The following is a 20,568-nucleotide window of genomic DNA, read 5'->3' as shown; positions in this document are numbered from 1 at the left end:
TGCCATCAATTACTCTGAAGGAGCTCTGCTCCACTGTGGACCTCCCTGGCCTGCCACCCTGACCCAAGACTATTTAAAGATCTCTGGATATCGCTCTCTCTTTCTCCCTCTCTCTTTCTCTGGCTCTTGCTCTCTCTCTCTTTTTCACTCTCTATTTTTCTCTCTCCTCTCTTCCTGGCCCTGGCCCAGAAACTCTCTCTGGCTTCTACAGTATGCATCTAATCTGAGCACAGACTGGTGCAGGACCGGCTGATACAAACCCATGTACTAAATTAGCCTCAGTGCTTTAGTCTTCAGCTACTTTCACTGAGCCCTTCTAATTGAATTGAATAATCACATCAGTTGTCTGGCATCACATTCCATCACAGGTGCTGTACTGTATTGGTGGTTCTGATTGCTATTCGCAGGTCCAGATTGGTTATCTCAGGGAACGGGTACAGCGTGTGGCAGTGTACCTGCCAAGAACCTAGAGTGTGTGGCAGATGAGGCTTTTCACAGAAATACACTACCATTACCAATACAGCCGACTTCTCCATAGAAAGGCCCTGCTGTTTGAGGAGAGGACTGTTTGTGACACAGGGAGGTTCCTGGAGGTAGGCTGCTTGAGGTACCCTTGAACCCTCAGGGTCGTAGCTTTCGTGTGGCCTTAGCTGCAGACAGATTATCCAGGCAGCCTGCGGAGGCACCTGGGGTGACCCTGCGTGTCTGTCTGCTGGAGCCAAACACAACCTGCTTCCCCCCACAGGGGACCGGACAGGAAGTTGGACAGTCACACACAGTTCTAGACACGAAACGCCACACTACACCTGATGAAAATCTAGCACTCGGCGATCTGGAGATATGTTTGTACAGAGCTTTGTCAACTCAGTGAAAGTAAACCCATTCAAAGTGAACTTTGTTGTGTCACAAATGGATTTCCTGCCCTATCGTATATCACTTCCTGTGATAGAGGCATTTCCTTTAGTGTCCAAAAAAATATGAAAAATAGAATACACAATGTAATAACAGTAATACACTTTTAACCAGCCACATCTCTCCAGAGGAAAAAGGACTTCCTCTCTCGTTTGCCCTTCCCCACATCAGCACATCCTGTTGGGCCAGCCCTAGCCCTATCATTGTCTTACTATGGCTTCCTCCCTCTCTCCTTCCCTCTTTTCTCTCTCTCTCTCCTCTCCAGTCAATGGTGTCCCCAGCAGTACAATCTCCACCCCCAAGTCCTCCAAATCCAACAGCTCCTCCCCCACCAGCCTCCATAGTATACACAGCTTCAAGGTAAGTCTCACACACACACACACACACACACACATGTCACACACACACACACACACACACACACACACACACACACACACACACACACACACACACACACACACACACACACACACACACACACACACACACACCTATAATCTCCAGATAATTATATTGCACTGTATGTACCTGTATAGGAAGAGTGATATGCTATAAATAACCATATAGTGGCAAATGAGTTAACCTCAAGTGCATTAGATCAGGAATAGTGGTTGGCCAGAACACTTGAATCTGTTGACAGTGGGGACAACGTTCTCGAGATGATTATTACAGTTTGGCAACACCTACACCGTGTTTACTTGGCAGGTCCATAACGTTTGATAGAACTTAGTTACTCTGAAAGACATCACAAAGTAACAAATTGGAAAGAAAGATTGATGATGTAATCCACCCAGTTCAAAGGTGTTTCACCTTGAGATTGTACTAAATAATGCATACATTTTTCTAGTCCAGGTAACAGAAATAAGCCTTATGGTTCGTGTACTTCTAGAAGTGTTGAAAGAGCTTCTCTTCCATAATAGAAAAGATTACTGAGATGACTTGGCGGATTCTGTCGCATGTGAAAGCCAAGAATGCTTGAAAAAGGAGTCTTATAATAACCCATATCACCTATTCAAACAGCCATCACAGCTGTCTCTTTTGGAAAAGGCCTCTCGTCAAATTATTCATTATTTCCAACATTGGTCATCATTTCGATCCATTAAAGTTTGTGTTTTCTCTTTCTGTGCCTGATAAGTGACAGTAGGGGAGGCCTATCCATTAAGATAGTTCTCAACACCCTGTACTGTTCTGAAGGGCAGAACACTTATTTTACGCCAAATGCATAATTAACACAGTGATATACATACCTGCTCACTTTATTTTGAGTTTGGGTAGGCACACAACGTCCACAGAATGGAGAACTGTAGGAGCAATACAGAAGAGACATGTTTTTGTAGAATCGTCTTCTATCTTTCCATTGAGCTACCTATCTAATAATAGATTATAAAGTCGAATATGAAACATTTTCTTACCAAACTATACTGAACAAAAATATACATCCAACATGCGACAATTTCAAAGATTTTACTGAGTTACAGTTCATATAAGGAAATCAGTCAATTGAAATACATTCAAAAGGCCTGCACAAGTACAGTGAAATGCTTAACTTGCTAGCCCTTCCCAGCAGTGCAGTATTCAATATCAAAATAGTAGAACAAAAAAAACCACAAGAAATAAGGGAGGGAAAAAAACCAACAGAAGAATGTAAGCCATATAAAGGGTAAGTGCCAGTACCAAACTATACCATTTAATTGCGGGGTTGTTTTGTATTAGTTTCCTGTCAGAACTCTGAAGCACTATTAGACACTACGGGGATCCATGAGCAAGTTATCCTGACACACTCTGTCATGGCACTATATTGGATTTCAAATGCATGCTACTTAAAGCAAAACCATTAGTCAATGTCCCTAGATCCCAGGGCTTCGTTCTGGATCGATGTTATGAAGCGGACCTGTCCTGTTGTATTACTCTGGAGATGTAACTGGCTAATTCGATCGCCCTGCTAGTATTGATGTCAAAACAAAGCATTGGATTGGGAGTTGCGTAACCAACAGTTGTGCCCAGCCAACCTTGACCTCTAATCCATTCTGTGTGTGCCATTTTTGATATTTATAGTTGCCATGGTGATGCGTGTGTCCAGGTTTTGACTTGAGTGGTGGCTGAAAGGGGAAGGATGCTGACCTCTGTTTATTTTTCTCTCATTCCCTCCTCTCTTCATCTCTTACTTTGTTTCTCTCCCCCTTTCCAGATTCCGCCACATCACACGTCTGCCACCAATGTTAACGGGTCTCCACACAGTCTGGAGCTGGCCTATAACATGAGTCCTGAGGGTAGGTGTCCCCTTCTCTGACATTTTCTTCAGATTTCTCTCCTCCTCCTTGCCTCGCCACTCCACTCCTGTCCTCATCCCTCCCCTCTCCTCTCAACCTCTCCCTTCTCCTCCCCTCTCCTCCATTTTCCTCTTCTGTTCTCCTCTCCTCCTTTCTCCTCCCCTCCCTACTCTTCTTCCACTCCCCTCTCAACGCCTCCCTTCTCTTCTTCTGTTCTCCTCTTCTCCTCCTCCTCTCTCTCCTCCTCTCCTCTCTGTACCCTGTGTCATCCTGTCTCTGTGCCAACTCTCACAGCTCCTGCCTGCACTCACTCACCCCTAAACACGTGGCCCAATGCATCCCCAATCCCCCCTAGGGCCTCAATGCAGGTTTTGTTATATTAGAATTGCTTACTCAGCGACACGTGCCGCATCACAGCAGCACTCACAACAGGGGGACAGAGAAGTGTGATGCGGAGAACAAGTGAAAAGATCTGTGTGCTTCTGCGTGAGACAGCCAGGCGGCATCAACACGTCCTTGGGCTGTGTGTCTGCATAATATTGTTGGTTCCTCTTTAGGAGAGGCCAGACATTAGTTCTAGGGTGGGAGCTAGGCTGCCTGGGTTAATGGGCAATTAATGACTTTATACTTTGATTAGATTAAAACGCGATTAAAACGAGATCATATTCATTTCAAAACGAGATCATATTCATTTCACTGCAATGCAAGTTTTACCAGAGTTTTACCAGAGTAAGTACTTGTAGGTATTGTACGTCATTCTACACTGAGTGTACAAAACATTATGAACACCTGTTCTTTCTATGACAGGCTGACCAGGTGAATCCAGGTGAATGTATGATCCCTTATTGATGTCACTTGTTAAATCCACTTCAATCAGTGTAGATGAAGGGGAGGAGACGGGTTAAATAAGGATTTTTAAGCCTTGAGACAACTGAGACATGGATTGTGTATGTGCGCCATTCAGAGGGTGTAGGATCAAGACAAAAGATTTAAGTGCCTTTGAACGGGGTATGATAGTAGGTGCCAGGTGCACCAGTTTGTTTCAAGAACTGCAACGCTGCTGGGTTTTTCACGCTCAACAGTTTCCTGTCTATCAGAATGGTCCAACACCCAAAAGACATCCAACCAACTTGACACAACTGTGGGAAGCATTGGAGTCAACATCGGCCAGCATTCCTGTTGAACTCTTTCGACACCTTGTAGAGTCCTTGCCCCGACTAATTGAGGCTGTTCTGAAGGCAAAAGGTGGGGGTGCAAATATTAGGAAGGTGTTCTTAATATTAGGAAGGTGTTCTTAATGTTTTGTTCAGTCTGTATATATGTGGGCCACAGGAAGTAACTGAAAGAGCATTCTGATGTGCCCCGTTGTAACACGTCTCTCCTCATCAGTTAACGGCAACAGCTGTAGCTCTATCACAACCGTCCTGGATAAGTACAAGGTCGGCAAGGTCATAGGAGACGGAAACTTTGCCGTGGTGAAAGACTGTGTAGAACGGTATGTAAATTCAGAATATTACATTTCTTTACATCTCATTGATGGATTTTCATATTTGCAATGAATGTTCACTCGGCTGTTGGACTTAAAAAGCCCTATTTATAAATGACCACGTTGATCAGTAGCTTTCAATGTGACTTAATAAGCGCCACGGCACATGTCATAACTGCTTCAAAGGCTTAATGTCAGCAGGCATTTATTTATAGAATTTAAGTAAGCATTTACTGTTTGTGTATGTGCGTGTGTCTGGGGTTCAGCCCATGAAATCCACTTCATTACCGTTTCCCTTCTGACTCAGCAGTTTGTCTGTAATATACAGAGAGCAGACTCCTTCGTCTAATCAGAAGGGCTAGATGCTCCAATACACCATCACACACTGTCTGATGCTTCAGCCTATGACTGTGTATGGGGATGCAACATTGTTCAGTCTACTGTTGGGTAGAACTTAGAATCTTAGTTTGTGATGAAACACACTAAAAAGTGCCTTTCAAACGTGTTAAAAAATGTTATGGTTTGGCAGATGGTTGCACATGATTTGGGTTGGTTTGAAGGATTTACAGTAAACACAATATACCATGATTTGGGTTGGTTTGAAGGATTTACAGTAAACACAATATACCATGATTTGGGTTGGTTTGAAGGATTTACAGTAAACACAATATACCATGATTTGGGTTGGTTTGAAGGATTTACAGTAAACACAATATACCATGATTTGGGTTGGTTTGAAGGATTTACAGTAAACACAATATACCATGATTTGGGTTGGTTTGAAGGATTTACAGTAAATACAATATACCATGATTTGGGTTGGTTTGAAGGATTTACAGTAAACACAATATACCATGATTTGGGTTGGTTTGAAGGATTTACAGTAAACACAATATACCATGATTTGGGTTGGTTTGAAGGATTTACAGTAAATACAATATACCATGATTTGGGTTGGTTTGAAGGATTTACAGTAAATACAATATACCATGATTTGGGTTGGTTTGAAGGATTTACAGTAAATATAATATACATGATTTGAAGGACTAGTGTTGCTGTATGTCTTTATAGGTCCACTGGGAAGGAGTATGCACTGAAGATCATTGACAAGGCCAAGTGCAGTGGAAAGGTAAGAGAGCAAGAGAGTGTTGCTGAGAGTAGAGAGACTGAGACAGTCCCAGAGAGAAGACAGAGAGAGAGAGTTCTCTCAGACAGTGTTGCTGACAGAGCCCCAGTACCATGTATCAACAGAGACTGTTCTCTCAGACAGTGTTGCTGAGAGAGAGAGAAAGAGAGAGAGAGAGAGAGAGATATGTTGTTGCCACTGTATTTCTTTGACTGTGTCACCCAATAGCAGCTGACCTCAGCAACCCAGGTTGTAACGTGGTGAATGAATGTAAGTGTTGCTGACAGTCCCAGTACCATGTATCAACAGAGACTGTTCTCTCAGACAGTGTTGCTGACAGAGCCCCAGTACCATGTATCAACAGAGAGACTGTTCTCTCAGACAGTGTTGCTGACAGTCCCAGTACCATGTATCAACAGAGACTGTTCTCTCAGACAGTGTTGCTGACAGAGCCCCAGTACCATGTATCAACAGAGACTGTTCTCTCAGACAGTGTTGCTGACAGTCCCAGTACCATGTATCAACAGAGACTGTTCTCTCAGACAGTGTTGCTGACAGAGCCCCAGTACCATGTATCAACAGAGACTGTTCTCTCAGACAGCGTTGCTGACAGTCCCAGTACCATGTATCAACAGAGACTGTTCTCTCAGACAGTGTTGCTGACAGTCCCAGTACCATGTATCAACAGAGACTGTTCTCTCAGACAGTGTTGCTGACAGAGCCCCAGTACCATGTATCAACAGAGACTGTTCTCTCAGACAGTGTTGCTGACAGTCCCAGTACCATGTATCAACAGAGACTGTTCTCTCAGACAGTGTTGCTGACAGTCCCAGTACCATGTATCAACAGAGACTGTTCTCTCAGACAGTGTTGCTGACAGTCCCAGTACCATGTATCAACAGAGACTGTTCTCTCAGACAGTGTTGCTGACAGTCCCAGTACCATGTATCAACAGAGACTGTTCTCTCAGACAGTGTTGCTGACAGTCCCAGTACCATGTATCAACAGAGAGACTGTTCTCTGTGTGTGTGTGTGTGTGTGTGTGTGTGTGTGTGTGTGTGTGTGTGTGTGTGTGTGTGTGTGTGTGTGTGTGTGTGTGTGTGTGTGCAGGAGCACCTGATAGAGAATGAGGTGGCAGTGCTGAGGAGAGTCAAACACCCCAACATTATCCAGCTGATAGACGAAGTGGACACACCCACTGAACTCTACCTGGTCATGGAGCTGGTCAAGGTACGTTCAACCACTACTGACCTCTACAGTATCTATTTAACCACTACTGATCTCTACAGTATCTAGTCAACCTCTACAGCATCTTATCAACCACTACTGACCTCTACATTATCTAGTCAACCACTACTGACCACTGCAGTATCTTCTAGTCAACCACTACTGACCACTACAGCATCTAGTTAACCACTACTGACCTCTACAGTATCTATTTAACCACTACTAACCTCTACAGTATCTATTTAACCACTACTAACCTCTACAGTATCTATTTAACCACTACTGACCTCTACAGTATCTAGTCAACCACTACTGACCTCTACAGTATCTAGTCAACCACTACTAACCTCTACAGTATCTAGTCAACCACTACTGACCTCTACAGTATCTAGTCAACCACTACTGACCTCTACAGTATCTAGTTAACCACTACTGACCTCTACAGTATCTAGTCAACCACTACAGTATCTAGTCAACCACTACTGACCTCTACAGTATCTAGTCAACCACTACAGTATCTAGTCAACCACTACTGACGTCTACAGTATCTAGTCAACCACTACTGACCTCTACAGCATCTAGTCAACAACTACTGACCTCTACATTATCTAGTCAACCACTGCAGTATCTAGTCAACCACTACTGACCACTACAGTATCTAGTTAACCACTACTGACCTCTACAGTATCTATTTAACCACTACTGACCTCTACAGTATCTATTTAACCACTACTAACCTCTACAGTATCTATTTAACCACTACTAACCTCTACAGTATCTATTTAACCACTACTGACCTCTACAGTATCTAGTCAACCACTACTGACCTCTACAGTATCTAGTCAACCACTACTGACCTCTACAGTATCTATTTAACCACTACTGACCTCTACAGTATCTAGTTAACCACTACTGACCTCTACAGTATCTAGTCAACCACTACAGTATCTAGTCAACCACTACTGACGTCTACAGTATCTAGTCAACCACTACAGTATCTAGTCAACCACTACTGACCTCCACAGCATCTATTCAACCACTACTGACATCTATAGTGTCTAGTCAACCACTACTGACCTCTACAGTATCTAGTCGACCACTACTGACCTCTACAGTATCTATTCAACCACTACTGACCTCTACAGTATCTAGTCAACCACTACTGACCTCTACAGTATCTCGTCAACCACTACAGTATCTAGTCAACCACTACTGACCTCTACAGTATCTAGTCAACCACTACAGTATCTACTCAACCACTACTGACCTCTGCAGTATCTAGTCAACCACTACAGTATCTACTCAACCACTACTGACCTCTGCAGTATCTAGTCAACCACTACAGTATCTAGTCAACCACTACTAACCTCTACAGTATCTAGTCAACCACTACTGACCTCTACAGTATCTAGTCAACCACTACTGACCTCTGCAGTATCTAGTCAACCACTACAGTATCTACTCAACCACTACTGACCTCTGCAGTATCTAGTCAACCACTACTGACAACCACTACTGACCTCTACAGTATCTAGTCAACCACTACTGACCTCTACAGTATCTAGTCAACCACTACTGACCTCTACAGTATCTAGTCAACCACTACTGACCTCTACAGTATCTAGTCAACCACTACTGACCTCTGCAGTATCTAGTCAACCACTACTGACCTCTACAGTATCTAGTCAACCACTACTGACCTCTGCAGTATCTAGTCAACCACTACTGACCTCTACAGTATCTAGTCAACCACTACTGACCTCTACAGTATCTAGTCAACCACTACTGACCTCTACAGTATCTAGTCAACCACTACTGACCTCTACTAGTCAACCACTATGACTAGTATCAGTCAACCTACTGACTACTGACCACTACTGACCACTACAGCAGTATTCTGCACTTCATCAGTGCATGCAACATTAATATTTTAGGTACCTTATCATTTAGGTAAGTTCTTAATTCAACATGAATGTGTCTAATGCGTCCATTTCCTGCAGGGTGGCGACCTGTTTGATGCCATCACGTCCTCCACTAAGTACACAGAGAGAGATGCCAGTGTCATGGTGTTTAACCTGGCTGGAGCCCTGAAGTACCTCCACAGCATGAACATAGTACACAGAGACATCAAGCCTGAGAACCTGCTGGTGAGTAGTGAGGGACCACAATGAAGACTGGGGTAGCCAGCTACACTGTACACTGTAAGATCATATGTTGTTGAATTGACATACAGTAGTTACCTGACAACAATATGTCAGAATTGTTGTGACACAATTCCACCAGAGTGGCTGAGACATACACAACCTTTCAAAAGTTTGGGGTCACTTAGAAATGCCCTTGTTTTTGAAAGAAAAGCTATTTTTTTGTCCATTAAATAACATCAAATTGATCAGAAATACAGTGTAGACATTGTTAATGTTGTAAATGACTATTGGAGCTGGAAACGGCAGATTTTTTATGGAATATCTACATGGGCCCATTATCAGCAACCATCACTCCTGTGTTCGCTAATCCAAGTTTATCATTTTAAAAGGCTAATTGGTCATTAGAAAACCCTTTTGCAATTATGCTAGCACAGCTGAAAACTGTTGTTCTGATTAAAGAAGCAATAAAACTGGCCTTTAGACTAGTTGGGTATCTGGAGCATCACCATTTGTGGGTTCGATTACAGGCTCAAAATCGCCAGAAACAACGAACTTTCTTCTGAAACTTGTTAGTATATTCTTGTTCTGAGAAATGAAGGCATGCAAGAAATGGCCAAGAAACTGAAGATCTCGTACAACGCTGTGTACTATGGATATGAGATTTGAGATTTTCATATGGCATGCTAAAGTACTTGCATATGAGATTTGCATATGAAATGCACAATGCCTTTTGAATTGAGGTGACATGAGTTGGTAACTATGTTTTGTGTGTCTGCCCCTTAGGTGTGTGAGTACCTTGACGGCACTAAGTCTCTGAAGCTGGGGGACTTTGGTCTGGCCACTGTGGTTGAGGGGCCCCTGCACACCGTGTGTGGAACCCCCACCTACGTGGCCCCTGAGATCATCGCTGAGGCTGGGTGAGTTACTGCCAACTCAGGGAACCTGTACCTGTATCCATAGCATCAGACATTCTAGTGACTAGCGCCGCTGAAGAGGAAACCCACACGGATGTTAAACAACACGTCCTTCATATTTCTCTCTCTCTGCTCTCTCTTTTCCTCTCTGCTCTCTCTTTCCCTCTGTCTTTCTTGCTCTGCTTTCTCTCTTCTCTCTCTCTGCTCGCTCTCTTTCTCTCTCTGCTCTCTCTTTCCCTGTCTTACTTGCTCTGCTTTCTCTCTTCTCTCTCTCCCCCTCTGCTCTTTCTCTCTGTTCTTTCTCCATCTCTTCTCTGTCTCTCTCCCCAGTTATGGTCTGAAGGTGGATATCTGGGCAACTGGGGTCATCACTTACATCCTGCTCTGTGGCTTTCCTCCCTTCCGCAGGTACACTGCACAATGTTATTTAACCTCCAGACACCTCCAGTACACTGCACAATGTTATTTAACCTCCAGACACCTACAGTACACTACACAATGTTATTTAACCTCCAGTACACTACACAATGTTATTTAACCTCCAGACACCTCCAGTACACTGCACAATGTTATTTAACCTCCAGACACCTCCAGTACACTGCACAATGTTATTTAACCTCCAGACACCTACAGTACACTACACAATGTTATTTAACCTCCAGTACACTACACAATGTTATTTAACCTCCAGTACACTACACAATGTTATTTAACCTCCAGTACACTACACAATGTTATTTAACCTCCAGTACACTACACAATGTTATTTAACCTCCAGACACCTCCAGTACACTGCACAATGTTATTTAACCTCCAGACACCTCCAGTACACTGCACAATGTTATTTAACCTCCAGACACCTACAGTACACTACACAATGTTATTTAACCTCCAGTACACTACACAATGTTATTTAACCTCCAGTACACTACACAATGTTATTTAACCTCCAGTACACTACACAATGTTATTTAACCTCCAGACACCTCCAGTACACTGCACAATGTTATTTAACCTCCAGTACACTACACAATGTTATTTAACCTCCAGACACCTACAGTACACTACACAATGTTATTTAACCTCCAGACACCTACAGTACACTACACAATGTTATTTAACCTCCAGACACCTACAGTACACTACACAATGTTATTTAACCTCCAGACACCTACAGTACACTACACAATGTTATTTAACCTCCAGACACCTACAGTACACTACACAATGTTATTTAACCTCCAGACACCTACAGTACACTACACAATGTTATTTAACGTCCAGAACACCTACAGTACACTACACAATGTTATTTAACCTCCAGAACACCTACAGTACACTACACAATGTTATTTAACCTCCAGACACCTACAGTACACTACACAATGTTATGTAACCTCCAGAACACCTACAGTACACTACACAATGTTATTTAACCTCCAGACACCTACAGTACACTACACAATGTTATTTAACCTCCAGAACACCTACAGTACACTACACAATGTTATTTAACCTCCAGAACACCTACAGTACACTACACAATGTTATTTAACCTCCAGACACCTACAGTACACTACACAATGTTATGTAACCTCCAGAACACCTACAGTACACTACACAATGCTATTTAACCTCCAGACACCTACAGTACACTACACAATGTTATTTAACCTCCAGACACCTATAGTACACTACACAATGTTATTTAACCTCCAGACACCTACAGTACACTACACAATGTTATTTAACCTCCAGAACACCTACAGTACACTACACAATGTTATTTAACCTCCAGACACCTACAGTACACTACACAATGTTATTTAACCTCCAGTACACTACACAATGTTATTTAACCTCCAGTACACTACACAATGTTATTTAACCTCCAGACACCTACAGTACACTACACAATGTTATTTAACCTCCAGACACCTACAGTACACTACACAATGTTATTTAACCTCCAGAACACCTACAGTACACTACACAATGTTATTTAACCTCCAGACACCTACAGTACACTGCACAATGTTATTTAACCTCCAGACACCTACAGTACACTACACAATGTTATGTAACCTCCAGACACCTACAGTACACTACACAATGTTATTTAACCTCCAGTACACTACACAATGTTATTTAACCTCCAGAACACCTACAGTACACTACACAATGTTATTTAACCTCCAGACACCTACAGTACACTACACAATGTTATGTAACCTCCAGAACACCTACAGTACACTACACAATGTTATTTAACCTCCAGTACACTACACAATGTTATTTAACCTCCAGTACACTGCACAATGTTATTTAACCTCCAGACACGTACAGTACACTACACAATGTTATGTAACCTCCAGAACACCTACAGTACACTACACAATGTTATTTAACCTCCAGACACCTACAGTACACTACACAATGTTATTTAACCTCCAGAACACCTACAGTACACTACACAATGTTATTTAACCTCCAGAACACCTACAGTACACTACACAATGTTATTTAACCTCCAGACACCTACAGTACACTACACAATGTTATGTAACCTCCAGAACACCTACAGTACACTACACAATGTTATTTAACCTCCTGAACACCTACAGTACACTACACAATGCTATTTAACCTCCAGAACACCTACAGTACACTACACAATGTTATTTAACCTCCAGAACACCTACAGTACACTACACAATGTTATTTAACCTCCAGACACCTACAGTACACTACACAATGTTATTTAACCTCCAGTAACTACACAATGTTATTTAACCTCCAGTACACTACACAATGTTATTTAACCTCCAGAACACTACACAATGTTATTTAACCTCCAGTACACTACACAATGTTATTTAACCTCCAGTACACTACACAATGTTATTTAACCTCCAGACACCTACAGTACACTACACAATGTTATTTAACCTCCAGACACCTACAGTACACTACACAATGTTATTTAACCTCCAGAACACCTACAGTACACTACACAATGTTATTTAACCTCCAGAACACAGTACTACATGTTATTTAACCTCCAGAACTACACACTATGTTATTTAACCTCCAGAACACCTATTTAACCTCCAGTACACTACACAATGTTATTTAACCTCCAGACACCTACAGTACACTACACAATGTTATTTAACCTCCAGAACACCTACAGTGTACACAATGTTATTTAACCTCCAGACACCTACAGTACACTACACAATGTTATTTAACCTCCAGACACCTACAGTACACTACACAATGTTATTTAACCTCCAGAACACCTACAGAACACCTACAGTACACTACACAATGTTATGAACACCTAACCTCCAGAACACCTGTTATGAACACCTAATACTACACAATGTTATTTAACTCCAGAACACCTACAGTACACTACACAATGTTATTTAACCTCCAGAACACCTACAGTACACTACACAATGTTATTTAACCTCCAGAACACCTACAGTACACTACACAATGTTATTTAACCTCCAGAACACCTACAGTACACTACACAATGTTATTTAACCTCCAGAACACCTACAGTACACTACACAATGTTATTTAACCTCCAGACACCTACAGTACACTACACAATGTTATTTAACCTCCAGAACACCTACAGTACACTACACAATGTTATTTAACCTCCAGACACCTATAGTACACTACACAATGTTATGTAACCTCCAGAACACCTACAGTACACTACACAATGTTATTTAACCTCCTGAACACCTACAGTACACTACACAATGTTATTTAACCTCCAGACACCTATAGTACACTACACAATGTTATTTAACCTCCAGACACCTATAGTACACTACACAATGTTATTTAACCTCCAGACACCTCCAGTACACTACACAATGTTATTTAACCTCCAGAACACCTACAGTACACTACACAATGTTATTTAACCTCCAGAACACCTCCAGTACACTACACAATGTTATTTAACCTCCAGAACACCTCCAGTACACTACACAATGTTATTTAACCTCCAGAACACCTACAGTACACTACACAATGTTATTTAACCTCCAGAACACCTACAGTACACTACACAATGTTATTTAACCTCCAGAACACCTACAGTACACTACACAATGTTATTTAACCTCCAGAACACCTACACACACAATGTTATTTAACCTCCAGAACACCTACAGTACACACCTACACAATGTTATTTAACCTCCAGAACACCTACAGTACACTACACAATGTTATTTAACCTCCAGACACCTACAGTACACTACACAATGTTATTTAACCTCCAGACACCTACAGTACACTACACAATGTTATTTAACCTCCAGACACCTCCAGTACACTACACAATGTTATTTAACCTCCAGACACCTACAGTACACTACACAATGTTATTTAACCTCCAGAACACCTACAGTATTTAACAGAACACCTACACAATGTTATTTAACCTCCAGAACACCTACAGTACACTACACAATGTTATTTAACCTCCAGACACACAGTACTACAGTATTTAACACACCTACAGTACACTACACAATGTTATTTAACCTCCAGAACACCTACAGTACACTACACCTCCAGAACACCTACAGTACACTACACAATGTTATGTAACCTCCAGAACACCTACAGTACACTACACAATGTTATGTAACCTCCAGACACCTACAGTACACTACACAATGTTATTTAACGTCCAGAACACCTACAGTACACTACACAATGTTATTTATCCTCCAGACACCTACAGTACACTACACAATGTTATTTAACCTCCAGAACTCCTAAAGGGATATATTCTCAGGTACACCACACAACAACATGGCTGGTCCTTGACGGGATAGCGTTCATTACACAGTCACCACGCTTAATGTTAACATGATAATCTCTGAAATTCTACCATTGGCCACCTGCTTCATATCTGATTCACACAGTTAAACCTCAACTAGGCTTCTACTGTGCTTTAATTTACAGAAAACAGGGATTTAATCCTTACTTTTGGAAAACTCTTAGAAATGTCTAATTGATCTTGGGATGCCCTGTAAATGTTCCCATAGACAGTCCTTACGTGTTGAGTGGGCTGCCTAGCACATCCGTTCGGCTTCCTTAGTGTAAACCCAGGCGTCTGGCGCTCGCACGTTATTCAGCTTTTTAAATATAGGAGATGTAAAAAATTCAAAAGGCAATCTTTTTTACAGGTGCATGGCAACAATTGAACAAGATGAAGGAAAAAGGAAACCGCACACTGCTCTTGATAGTATCACCGATATTTAATAAGCTTATGTATCGGCCACAGGCCTTCGTCAGAGCTTTTGTGATTAAAAAAAAAAAATTGCATCCTTATGTAGACCTGGCCCCACCCACATCCGTTCCACACATCGAAAGGGGTTGGAGGCAAAGGAAAAACAAATAAGTGCTGCCAAATATAACAATATGCATTTCATAAATATTACAAAAGTGTATAAATAAGGCGTATTGAACACGTCTGTAAAACCACAATGAAGACATATAGTAAGTTTTCATTAGTCATTGGGTACATCGTACGAAAAACGTCAGAATAATCTACAAGAGACACATAATTCATGTTCAAATTCACAACATAACATCCATAGGCATTTCATCATTAAGTGCTTTATGAAATAATGTCTGGAGGGTGAAAATCCCAAAACATTCCCTTTAACTCAGAGTATTATTTATATCTCCTCCCCTGTCTGATTTCTTAACTTTCTCTATGCCACAAAATCTAAAGGTGGGAATGTCATGCTTCAGGTCATTGAAATGTATAGCGACTGGATAATCCCTGTCGTTTCTCCCGATTGAATGTTTATGGTCACTAATTCTCTGTTTGAGAGAGCGGGTGGTTTTACCGACATTACAGAGCCCACATGGACATTTAATAATGTAAATAACATGGGTGGTGGAACACGTAATAATGTCATTTATTTGGAACCGTTTTCCTGTGTGGCAGAAATATTCACACTTCATATAGGAGATGTGAATTTACATGAGTTAATTTGATGTTTGTTTTATTTTTATATACCTATGGTTTAGCATAACTGAGATCTCGCATGATCTCGCATAGATTAACCGTTCGGCATAGACATAGACAAGGTCTCTGGATAGTAGTGTCATTGCAGTGAGGATTGTCTGCCAGAATATAGCTGAGAGATTTATTATGTCTCATAGTCAGTCGTCCTATCCTCCCCCTACTTGTACCTCTTCTGTGGCTACTCTTGTTGTGTTCTGGTGTGTCCTTGAATTGATTCCTGGTGCTGAATTGGAAAATGCAGCCAGTTAGTGAGTGAAGGTGAGGGGATAGAAAGGACAATGGTGTCAGAGTTATTCTGACGCTGTGTGTCTTTGAATGTGACATAAATAGTGTGTGTGTGTGTGTGTGTAATACAGTATTTGTGGCTGTATGCTGAAATATCCATCTGTTCACATGTTTCTCTGTACAGTGAGGACAACCTTCAAGAGGACCTGTTTGACCAGATCCTGGTGGGACGACTGGACTTTCCTGCTCCCTACTGGGACAACGTCACGGACTCAGCCAAGGTAAACCACCACACACAGACACACCACCCCTGTCGCGTCAGCCCCCATTACATTTGGGTGGCAGCAACGAGTGGGTCGGAGGGTCCCGTTGAGATCTTCCGGAATGAAGGAGAGGGGAGCGGGAGTGAAGAAAATGAGGGGGTGGTTTGGAAAGAGAGAAAGAGGGGATGCTGCACACACACCATCTCTTCTTCGGTTCTCACATCTTTCATTACTCCTCTTTTCTGTTCCCTCTCTCTTTCTCTCGCTCTCTCTTTCTCTCTCTCTCTCTCTCTTTCTCTCTCTCTCTCTTTCTCTCTCTCTCGCTCTCACTCTCTCGCTCTCACTCTCTCTTTCTCTCTTTCTCTCTCTCTCTCGCTCTCACTCTCTCGCTCTCTCTCTCTCTCTCGCTCTCTCTCTCTCTGCCTCTCAATTCAATAAAATGTTCAATTTCAATTTAAGGGCTTTATTGTCATGGAAAACATATGTTTACATTGCCAAAGCAAGTTAAATGGATAAACAAAAGTGAAATAAACATGACGCTTACAAAAGTTCCAAAATAATAAATACATTTCAAATGTCATATAATGTATAGCGTTGTAATGATGTGCAAATAGTTAAAGTACGAAAGGGAAAATAAATAAACATAAATATGGGTTGTATTTACAATGGTTTTTGTTCTTCACTGGTTGCCCTTTTCTTGTGCAAACAGGTCACAAATCTTGCTGCTGTGATGCACACTGTGGTATTTCACCCAGTAGATATGGGAGTTTATCAAAATTTAGATTTTTTTTCAAATTCTTTGTGGGTCTGTGTAATCTGAAGGAAATATGTGTCTCTAATATGGTCATACATTTGGCAGGAGGTTAGGAAGTGCAGCTCAGTTTCCACATCATTTTGTGGGCAGTGTGCACATAGCCTGTCTTCTCTTGAGAGCCAGGTCTGCCTACGGCGGCCTTTCTCAATTGCAAGGCTATGCTCACTGAGTCTGTACATAGCCAAAGATTTCCTTCATTTTGGGTCAGTCACAGTGATCAGGTATTCTGCCACTGTGTACTCTCTGTTTTGGGCCAAGTAATTCTCTTTTTGTTTTCTCATGATTTGATTGGGTCTAATAGTGTTGCTGTCCTGGGGCTCTGTGGGGTGTGTTTGTGAACAGAGCCTCAGGACCAGCTTGCTTCGGGGTGTCTTCTCCAGGTGTGTTTCTCTGTCAGGGATGGCTTTGTTATGGAAGGTTTGGGGATTGGTTCCTTTTAGGTGGTTGTAGAATTTGAATGTCTCTCTCTGCCTCTCAATTCAATTCAATTCAAGGGCTTTATTGGCATGGGAAACATGTGTTAACATTGCCAATGCAAGTGAGGTAGACAACATACAAAGTGAATATATAAAGTGAAAAACAACAAAAATTAACAGTAAACATTACACATACAGAAGTTTCAAAACAGTAAAGACATTACAAATGTCATATTATATATATATACAGTGTTTTAGCAATGTACAAATGGTTAAAGGACACAAGATAAAATAAATAAGCATAAATATGGGTTGTATTTACAATGGTGTTTGTTCTTCACTGGTTGCCCTTTTCTCGTGGCAACAGGTCACAAATCTTGCTGCTGTGATGGCACACTGTGGAATTTCACCCAGTAGATATGGGAGTTTATCAACATTGGATTTGTTTTCGAATTCTTTGTGGATCTGTGTAATCTGAGGGAAATATGTGTCTCTAATATGGTCATACATTGGGCAGGAGGTTAGGAAGTGCAGCTCAGCTTCCACCTCATTTTGTGGGCAGTGAGCACATAGCCTGTCTTCTCTTGAGAGCCATGTCTGCCTACGGCGGCCTTTCTCAATAGCAAGGCTATGCTCACTGAGTCTGTACATAGTCAAAGCTTTCCTTAATTTTGGGTCAGTCACAGTGGTCAGGTATTCTGCCGCTGTGTACTCTCTGTGTAGGGCCAAATAGCATTCTAGTTTGCTCTGTTTTTTTGTTAATTCTTTCCAATGTGTCAAGTAATTATCTTTTTGTTTTCTCGTGATTTGGTTGGGTCTAATTGTCTCTCTCTGCCTCTCTCTTTCTGCCTCTCGCTCGCTCCCTCTCTCAATGACTAGTGTGTGGTAAAAGGCATGGCGCTCCCTGCTCTCACTCCCTAAATGACCACCATGTGTTACAGTGACAGCAGCTATTTCAAAGCAAGGCTGAAATACTAATTAAATCCTCTGCTGCAGTGGCACCTCGACTTAACAAAGAAAAGCCTACGTCTAGAGATCTCAACAGCCTGCTGCAGTCACGGTCTATTCATTAGTTACCGGAAGAGTAGAAAATGGACTGATATGGACTACCTGAACTTGTCCAATAAGACATGCTCATTTTCGTTTTCTGTTGCAAAATATTTTGGTACGTTTTGTTATGGTAAGCCCTAATGAACCCGACCCTGGTTGGAGGCACAGTGAATGTAGCCAAACAGTGCTAGAGCACTGTTTGTAATGTCCTCCTGTGACACTTGTCATGTCACACAGTGAGAACAATGTACATGTCAAGGTAAAGTTGCGACGACATGACTTGAGAGAGACTGGACCCTGAAGATGTCACCGCTGATGCATGACCTGATGTGTTTTCTAGGAGCTGATTGGGCGGATGCTGCAGGTGAACGTGGAGGCACGCTACACAGCACAGGACATCCTCTCTCATCCCTGGGTCACGGTAACTTGTCTTGTGGACTTTGTGTGGGTGTGTGTGGGGGTGTGTGTGTGTGTGTTCAGGACCATGAAGGAGAATGTGTGTGTGTCTCTACAGGATGACAACATGGAGAACAACATGAAGATGGAGGTGTCAGGTAAACTGAGGACACACTTCAACACAGCACCAAAGCCCAGCACAACCACAGCAGGAGTGTCAGTCATCATGGTGAGGAACAAGACAACAACATTCACTATCACAACCCATTATTAGTTTTCTGGTCCCATACACACATTGTGTATCTCCGTATACACAACAGCACTCAGTCACGACCCTCTACTCTCTACCAACTACTCTCTATTTTCTGGTCACATTTCCAATACACACATTGTGTATCTCCATATACTTTCCCTCATCTGAACTCTCTGTATTCCACCATCTGTCGTACATAGACACCCCAGAGTCCTCGTCTGTAGATTCTTGATATTTGCAGAAATGTTAAATCATGGCCTGATTTACTTGCCATCAGTCGTTTTCTGAAGGAACCAAAAACAAAGCTAAAAGAAGCTTCCTGATTTTATTTGATTGGCATCCGCTTATATTTCAAGATTGATTGGAAACCAACATGAGCTGTAACAAATGTTAGTTAATTCAGCACTACACCTACTCTCTTTCAAACAAACAATAACCATTTTCACATCTAGTACTATTAATCAGTTGGTTACATAAGAGTTTGATCTAAAAGATCATGAGAGATTATCTGACAGGAAAGCTAAGAAATGGACAACTTCTGTTCATGTAATCATATCACTGAGGGTTTTAAGAGAGCAACATTTATTCAAAAAGCTTTCCCCTGGGATTACACACGGATAAATCCTGATTCATCATCTTCTCTCTAAAACACGTTTTCATCTGTGTGGTGCAAATGTCGTGTTTTAGTGTTGACGCAGTGTTCTCAGTGACTCCAGAGTACATTGGTCTGAAGAGATACATCCTTAGTCATATCCTACCATCCTCTTTCTGTTTTTAAGCTTTTTCCCACAAGCCTATGCACCTCCTGGCACAGTTATGTAACTTCCTGTTGTGGGTGGTGAACTTCCTCTCGATCTGCTGCACACTTCTGGTCACATCACCTACCTTCTCTGGTCCACTTTGGGGTCTATTGAGCTGGAGCTGGCCTGCGAATACACAACCAATATAGCATAGGTCTGTCAATGGATGCATCTCAATTAGATCCCCCTC

The 20,568-nt window shown here is 41.9% G+C and overlaps 1 protein-coding gene across 5 annotated transcripts in view; it reads left to right on the top strand.

Annotated features, from left to right (window-relative positions):
• Positions 1-20,568, top strand: part of LOC112262376 (serine/threonine-protein kinase DCLK2-like) — a 76,734-nt gene that overhangs the window by 50,844 nt on the left and 5,322 nt on the right. For all 5 annotated transcript variants that reach the window (XR_006080752.1, XM_042311828.1, XM_042311829.1 and 2 more), the window contains exons 6-16: positions 1,178-1,272; positions 3,104-3,185; positions 4,575-4,680; positions 5,743-5,800; positions 6,908-7,027; positions 9,025-9,171; positions 9,952-10,085; positions 10,413-10,490; positions 16,571-16,667; positions 19,270-19,350; positions 19,444-19,554. Coding sequence is in view for 4 of the 5 variants with exons in the window: in XM_042311828.1 (XP_042167762.1) it covers positions 1,178-1,272; positions 3,104-3,185; positions 4,575-4,680; positions 5,743-5,800; positions 6,908-7,027; positions 9,025-9,171; positions 9,952-10,085; positions 10,413-10,490; positions 16,571-16,667; positions 19,270-19,350; positions 19,444-19,554 (1,109 nt within the window). In the remaining variant the exon portion in view is untranslated. The remainder of the gene's footprint in view (positions 1-1,177; positions 1,273-3,103; positions 3,186-4,574; positions 4,681-5,742; positions 5,801-6,907; positions 7,028-9,024; positions 9,172-9,951; positions 10,086-10,412; positions 10,491-16,570; positions 16,668-19,269; positions 19,351-19,443; positions 19,555-20,568) is intronic.

The sequence above is a fragment of the Oncorhynchus tshawytscha genome, linkage group LG34 (genome assembly GCF_018296145.1).
Source record: "Oncorhynchus tshawytscha isolate Ot180627B linkage group LG34, Otsh_v2.0, whole genome shotgun sequence".
Classification (NCBI taxonomy): domain Eukaryota; kingdom Metazoa; phylum Chordata; class Actinopteri; order Salmoniformes; family Salmonidae; genus Oncorhynchus; species Oncorhynchus tshawytscha.
The sequence above is the reverse complement of the archived record's forward strand: the minus strand, read 5'-3'. Positions and strand labels throughout refer to the sequence as shown.